Source organism: Geospiza fortis, unplaced genomic scaffold (genome assembly GCF_000277835.1).
Source record: "Geospiza fortis unplaced genomic scaffold, GeoFor_1.0 scaffold31, whole genome shotgun sequence".
Taxonomy (NCBI): domain Eukaryota; kingdom Metazoa; phylum Chordata; class Aves; order Passeriformes; family Thraupidae; genus Geospiza; species Geospiza fortis.
The window spans coordinates 419,362-426,881 of record NW_005054483.1 but is presented as its reverse complement, the minus strand read 5'-3'; the positions used below and the strand labels follow the sequence as shown (position 1 = coordinate 426,881).

The window sequence follows — 7,520 nt, the reverse complement described above, 5'->3', positions numbered from 1 at the left end:
AGACAGGTTGTTTCTTGGGTTGCAAAATGCTGACACTGCAGTGCTAAGGGCATTCATGACAGCCACTTTGCTTTGAGTGCTCTGTGCAGTGCAGCTGGCAGTGTTTGTGCTGACAGTGACCACAGCAAAGGCACTGGCTGCAGAGGAGCTTCAGTCTCAGTGACTGGAGGCTTTACCTGCTGTACCAGTGCAGAGACTGTGCTGTTTCCAGATGCAGTCTTCACAAAAAACAGGGTTGACCACACACCAGGCTGACATCTGACAGAAATGACTCTCAAGTCTGTGATTTCAGTTAAACTGTTTTACCTTATTGAGGAAACCAGCTGAACACCTCCCTGAGGTCATTACAGACTGTGCCAAGTCTGGGAGCAGACCAATCCTTAGAGAATTGTTTGCTGCTTCTAGTTCTAAATCTCCTCCTCACTTTCCCCTGCACCAAAAGGTTTTGTGCTGTTGTACCTGTTGAAGTAAAGCACTCAGGAAAAGTGAATGCATGTGAGTGTTCAGCATTGTACCCAAAAGCATTAATATTTGGCCCTGTTACCCTCAGTTACCAGAACAGCACAAAACATGGTAACATTCACTGTTCATGCAAACTGACTGAACTCAGCCTACATTGTATGCATTCCTTTTATTTAAAAAGTTGTCCTAGGAGTGCACATTGCACCTATACAAAAGAATCTTTCCACTGTCCACACACAGGTACATGAGGGCTCCAACACCTGCCACAGGTCCCAGCTGGGTCACGCTGCTCGCTCAGCGCTCCTGGGACGTGGCACTGGGGTGGAGGGGGGGCAGAAGTCAGCAGTACTGGGAACTCGTGGCAAGTGGAATGTGTGTCCCCTTCAGAGACAGAAAGACCCCTGCCAATTCTAGATCCATCTGGGGAGAGGAATAGGGATAAAGTCTGTAGGAAGAGCACCAGTGTCACAACAGGAGGGTTACCAGGCTGGAGCAGTATTGGCCAAACGTCTCATGCGCCTGAGGGAGAGAGAGAGGTACAGTAAGTGCATGTTCCAGACATGGGAGTCTGACCAAAACCAGTGCTTCTGGGGAGGCTGCACAGCTTTGTCAGCTTTGTAGACAGGTTTATTCCTACACAGAATTCCCCAGTCACCTGAGAGTGCCCCGGTGATAAGGCAAGGACACTATTTTCACTAACAGCTGCTAGGGCACTTCGCTCATTAAGTTGGATTGAACCGACTGCTACTGTAAACTTTTCAGTCAGCCACAGCTGATACACAAAATAACTGTGCTACTGTTAATCAGCAGTTAAAAAACATCCTGGGAAAGAGCTGAGCCAGTATATTTACTGTTTCCACAATGTATCTTTTGGAGAGATACTAGCTATTCCTTCATATCTGCCAGGAAGCATTTCATCAGGTAGGTGCAAGCTCTCAACTGCTTGTCCAGCATCACTTTGCAGATCTCTGGTGGGCAGAGCTTCTCCTGGAACCACACAGTGCTCCCCATGCTGGCAAAGTGGTTGGCATCACTCAAGCTAGAGCTGGGAGCTTGCCTGAACTTTACACTACATAAAAGGAAGCTTTGTGGCAAGATTCTCGGGGAGCATGACAGTGCATGAAATTCCAGTATGTTTGATTCATGCCTTCCTATACAAACAACTCCCCTGGACAAGCAAAGAGCCCAAGGAAAAGAAAAAAATGGGTTAAAAAGAAAAAAAATAAGGGAAACTTCCTGCAAGCAGGAGATGGTAGAGGAGACATTTCAATGTTTGTGGAGGAAGGTGGTGACAGCTGAATACCCTGAAGGTAAAGCTTCTGTTGTGAGCAAGGCTGACATCCTGCCAGTTAGCTCTCAGTAGGGAAGGACAAACATGCAAGCTTGGAGCTCCTGTCCAAGGGACAGGCCAAGAGAAGTGTCCAAAGCAGTGGCAGTACCTCGTGTTTCTGTCCTGGTCTCTGATCTTCTTCTCCATCTCAGCGTCTGTGAGGGTTTCCAGGAGAGGGCACCACTGGTCAGCGTCCCCTGTGTTGCGAATTGCGATCTCCACGGTGGGCAGAGGGTTCTCGCTGCAGGGCAGGGCACAGGGCAACAAAGCAACACCCATCAGTGGGCACAGAGCTCCCCCTGGGTCACCAGCCCAGGGACAAGCACAGGGACAACACAGCATCATTTACAGTGTCTCAGGCTTCAGCATTCCTTCTTTGCTCTGCTTAGTACAGTCTGGGTCCCTGAAGGTCACCACAGGCTCCTGTTTACACCCTTGTAGAGCCTGAAGTTCCTGGGAAAGCAGCTACACCCATCTCCAGCCAGCACTGGAGAGGGATTTGTGCTGGACCTGCAATTCTTTCCCACCCAGGCTGTCACATCTCTGGCTGGCAGGGTTCAAGCCCAAAAGGCACAGCTCCTCCCAGTCCATCAGTCCTGGGAGTGCTTCTCCCAGCACAGCCCAGGAGCTGGGACTGCTCTCAGGGCTCCCTGTCCAGCCTGGCTGTGCTGCAGCTCTCACTTCCTAGCTGTGGTTTGCCTAGCACACCCCTGACAGCTCTTCCCTGGCAAAAATCTGCCTTTCTTGGGAGCCTGGCTCTGGAAAGAGCAGTCTTTTAGGACCTGCTGTGGCTAACAAGCAAGGAAACACCAGGCTGTGCCCCAAATCACAGGATCTGTTCCTCAGAGACTCCTCTGCCCTGACCAGCTGTATTATCACATGCACAAAATATTTACTGCTTCGCTAGCTGCTTTTCAGTAAAAGTCAACAGGAATTGACCAAGAGTAGCTTTCCAAATATTGACAGAGGAGCTGGAAGCCCAGCATAAATATAGAGGAGCCTCGGAATGTAAATGTTTGCTTTGAATTCTCAAAAGTGCCTCAGCCTGAGCTGCAGAAGTGTGTGTGTGAGAGGAGCCCTGGGACAGGTGTGCACACACATCCTGCCCCCTCCCCAGGGACGTGCACCCCTACACAGGATTTCAGCCCTCTCACTCCCTCAGGAAAGAACTCAAATGCTATTCATCATGGGAACACACAACATCTGCATCAAAGATAATAATCTAAAATAACAAGTCTTCAAAGTAATTCTACCATGAAAAATTAATCCAGGGCCTTTGGTATCTGATCCAGGGAGGAAGCTTTAATCAAATCTACTTCCAGTACTGCTGCCATCCACTAAACAACACTTAAACCCAGGAATTTCATCTTAGTCTTAGAATGCCACACATTCCAGGCAAAATTAGATATTAACTGGGGTTTTGTTAGTGATAGCATGATCTCTGCCTCACTATGCAAAACACTGAACAATCACTGAATTAAACAGGGGATGGAAAGCTGGACTCATGCATAGCCTAACTGCAAGGCAACTCAGATACCACATTTCTTTAACAAAGAATCAGAGAGAAACTGAAAAATCCTTCCTCATCTCCCAACCTCTACACTAAGACAGCTCCTCCTCCATTGTTTTTTCCTGATGAGGAGAAAAGTGCTGCTGCCAGGAATGGCTGAAAGGCACTGTCAGCTGCAGGGACCCCAGAAGAGCAGGGCACTGCCCCTGCTCAGGCTCCTGGCCTCAGGCAGTGTCAGGGGCACACCAACTAAGCAGGGAGGTGTCATTTTGGGAAAGGTGACTCCTCAGGCACCAGGGTTTGGTGTGTGGGAGAACCTGTGCCATCACTGAGGTCTCAAAGGCAAAACTGGCTGTGAGGTGCTGTGTGCTGCCACCAGAAACACTCAGCACACAGGAGGGATCATCCCAGCCCACACTGCCCCTGAAAATCCCACAGGCAGCAGCCACCTGTGTGCCTCCAGTCCTGCCCTGCCACTGTACTTCAGGCTCTCCTTGTTTTGCACAGAGCAGCCCAGCTGAAAAAAGTGCCCTGGCTTTCATCAACAAAAAGACAGTTTCACCTCTCCCTCAGATGATTAAGAGACACATGACTTCTCAAAATCCCCAATCCCTTGAGATATTAAAGTTCTTTTGATACATCTAAAGCAGACCCTTTCCTTACATCAATGGAATGATTTTGGAGCAACCACCACTCCTGTGGTTTGGAAATTCAGGAACTAACCAACCACAGAACCCAAATATTATTAATCACTGTAAGGTTTCAAAAGTACTCCTTTGCTAGAAGAAAAAAGGGAAGAGGAGGACATGTTTGTACTATGACACAAATAAACGAGGTTTCAATTAGGTGGTTTTTTCTCTCTGAACAGCTCATGTCTATGTACTTTGTTCTGGTGGGGTTCCTTTTTTAGTTTTTTGTTCTCCCTCTTGCAATACTGCCACAGTGTATAAAGAAGGCCTGAAATCTGCCTGTCTGAACTATCCCTAAGAAGAAGCACCCTTTGGTACCATGGCCCAACATATGTATTTAGAGACAATAGTGTGAAGCTGGCATTAACATGAGCCTGGGCAGTACTGACTAAAACCTCACTTGCTGCAAGTTCCAGTGACTGAGCAGAAGCAAAACCCCACTCCCAAGAGCCAACACATACACAGATGACTTTCTTGGATATCTGCAGTACATGGAGAAGCACAGGCAGGAGGGACAGACACTTCACAATGCAGACAGTGCTGCAGCACAACATGTGTCAGGTTCTTATCTGCTCTGTTGTTGTTGTTGGATGTAGTCCCAAGACAAAACTGCAAGTGTCAGTCCAAGGTTGTGGAGGGAAAGGTAGAAGGCACCTCCCACCTTCCAAGGCACATCAGCAGAATGGACACACACTTTAACAATTTAATTCAGAGTTTAATTCACATGTGCTAAAGGGTCCCTTTCCATTTTCTAATTTGAATCACTCTGGGGATCACTTTAGAACCAGGCAGTTGCTGTGAAAGACTGGCAGGATAAAAACTGTACCCGGAGTGAGACCAGTGCAAGAACAACTAGGCCAGAGCAGATCAGGGTCTATTTCTCACTGAAGGCTGACCAGACAGGAACCCTTTGGATGGAAGAAGGAGCAGAGCTCATGGCAGCAGCCAGCTTCCCCACAGTCTCCAACTCCTCTTTGCTTACTCCCACTCCAACTACTCCCTGTCCTCTGTCTGAGGTAGGGCAGGGCTGGGCACGTTTCCCTGGGCTGCCTCCTTGAATTGACCCCTACAAAACTGGTGTCAACAGTACCATTCCCTCCTCTGCAAATACAGCATCTGCTGAACTCTTAAACTTCCTTGACTGTCACCATGACCCGAGGTCAGCAGACCTCAGAGTGTACATTAAAGGACTGTTAGAGCTGCAGACTCAGCACTGTGCTGTGGATAACATCAGTGCAGGAACTCACAGAATACTGCACAGCACAACTGGAAGCCATTTAGGAGACAAATTACAAGGCTGCCTAATGAAACCTGATAATGCTACATTCCAGCTGTGAGAAGGGCCTGTGATCAACCCACCTCTGACATCAGTCTGGGGAGAGAGGTACAGTTTTCATCAGTCCAAGTTCAAACAACCAAAGCTTGAAACAGTGGATGGCCCAAGTTAGGCAAAACCAACAAAACAAAAAACGTATCTGGGGCTCATCATGACCTTACATCAGAAGAGGGACTATCCCTGTTAATTAATTCTGTCAACAGAAGCTGTCATTTCATCAGTATTGGTCCTGAAACGTATTAGACCCATCATGAAAAGATATTTAGGCACAAGCACAAAAAATTGTTAAGATGGACAGAATGGGTGCAAGCCATAAGGACTAATTTCAAACAAAACCTTCCTAATCAGCTCAGCTGTTTTCAGATGCATTGATACAAATGCCCATGAAGTACAAAGCCCCCCCAGAGCCAGACAAGGAGGTGGCAGTTCAGTACCTGAAGGCATAGGTCTTCTGGTGCCAGCTCAGCTGTCCCCGGATGCTGTAGGCAATGGTTGTGACAAACTCCCCACCCAGGCCGAGCTCTGAGCACAGCTTCAAGGCAAACTTCTCTGGTGAGTTCTCCTTCTCTGACATGTCCCACTCAAACTGGTCTACGAGGGAGATGTTTCCTACATGGATGTTCAGCTGGAGAGAAGGGAAGACACAGGTTATTTGTTTCCACTTTCACAAAGGTTTGTCCAAGGGATTGAACTGACAAGGCAGAGGCTGAAGAGAACAGAGCAGTAACTCCTAGTTCATCTGCAGTTCCTCAACTGAATTCTTCACTTCAGTAGCATGAAGACAACTCAGCACTGCTCACCAAGCTCTTCCAAAGGAAGATGGCAATGCTTTAACTGAACTATTTCACCACCTCAGAGACTGGGCACATGGATGTTTAATCATCTATCACCTTAGTTCTGTTCCCAATACAAAGGACAATCTGGTTGGAGGATTGGAATGAAAAGCTTCCTTGCTCTGAGGGAAGCTTTTGTACTCTCAGTCCCCTATAACATAACTGGAGAAACCCAAATGGTTCAGCTCTCATTCTGCTGCCTTCCTATGTTACCTTAATAATAACTCGTTGGTCTGACTGATCCTCCAGGATGCTGTCAGTCGGGTAGGACTCGATCTGCTGTCGGATGGCAGATGCAATAGCAGGGACAAAGGTCAGAGGATTCAAATCCAGGTCATCACAAAGAATCTCTGAGAACATTTCTGGGGTCATCAGTTTTTCTGTTACAGAACAGGAATGAACACTGTAAGCTTCCTTAGAAATTAATGTCTGCCACACAGAACACACTAAATCCCACAGGGGGAGGTGACAAAGGGAATCCCAAATGCATTACCTTTTGCTTTTAAAACGGTGCTTTGTACCAGGTCTGTAAGGGCAGACACACTGATACAGGGACTTACAACCTTCTTTACCTGCTCCATGGTATCCAGGCAGTGTGGCCACAGAAGCCACAGCCATTAACCTCAGCTAACAGAGTACTCTCAGACCACTGAGCTGATGAACTGGCTCAGGAAAATCTGCCAGTTAAGCTCTTCAGACTACATGTGTGCAGGATTGTTTGCAACTCATGAAAGTGGCAGAGCATTTGCTAAGAGATGCAAGCACTGAATACAGTCCAGAGTGAGAGAGCTTTAAAGCTTTGTCTGTATGGGGCAAGGACATTTGGTTATGGGCACAGCTTTATCTCTCCAGCCTCAGGAACCTCTCCTTGCTACGTACCATTCATGTTCCACGTAAATGCGTCTCGGAGTTTCTGCCCATCAATTTCCATATCGAGCCTGATTGGAACCAGAACCTCTGGCTGGGATGCATTCTCATGGATCACTGCTGGGTCATGGTCATCAAAGCTGAAGTGCAGAGCAGAAACACAGAATATGCAACAAGCACATGACACATCTGGCATCCATAGAGGTAAGGCAACATTTGTTGGAAGCAATCCCCACACTCCAACTCCCTGATCTGTCTATAGACAGACTCCTCAATGCAAGCTTACAGGGCTGTGGCAACTAATACCAGTTTATCACCTTTTATTACATCTACCATAACACACTCCTGCAAGTTTTCTAGGATTAGATTTATTTTGCCTTAAGTTTTATAATGGAAAAAACATCAGTCATGAGCTTCAGCAGCCTTTTCCACTAAACACTAGATCAAAGTTACTGGTACATGTCAGTGAGAAGCAGCCTGTCCTTCACAAAGA

The 7,520-nt window shown here is 47.4% G+C and overlaps 1 protein-coding gene across 1 annotated transcript in view; it reads right to left on the bottom strand.

Moving 5' to 3' along the window:
* Positions 1-612: 612 nt before the first annotated feature.
* SMARCB1 (SWI/SNF related, matrix associated, actin dependent regulator of chromatin, subfamily b, member 1) overlaps positions 613-7,520 on the bottom strand; it is a 9,230-nt gene continuing 2,322 nt past the window's right edge. Inside the window, exons 5-9 of the mRNA XM_005428415.2 lie at positions 7,040-7,167; positions 6,374-6,540; positions 5,762-5,952; positions 1,902-2,033; positions 613-981 (exon numbers count right to left, since the gene is read on the bottom strand). Of these exons, the coding sequence (XP_005428472.1) occupies positions 942-981; positions 1,902-2,033; positions 5,762-5,952; positions 6,374-6,540; positions 7,040-7,167 (658 nt within the window). The 3' untranslated portion in view covers positions 613-941. The remainder of the gene's footprint in view (positions 982-1,901; positions 2,034-5,761; positions 5,953-6,373; positions 6,541-7,039; positions 7,168-7,520) is intronic.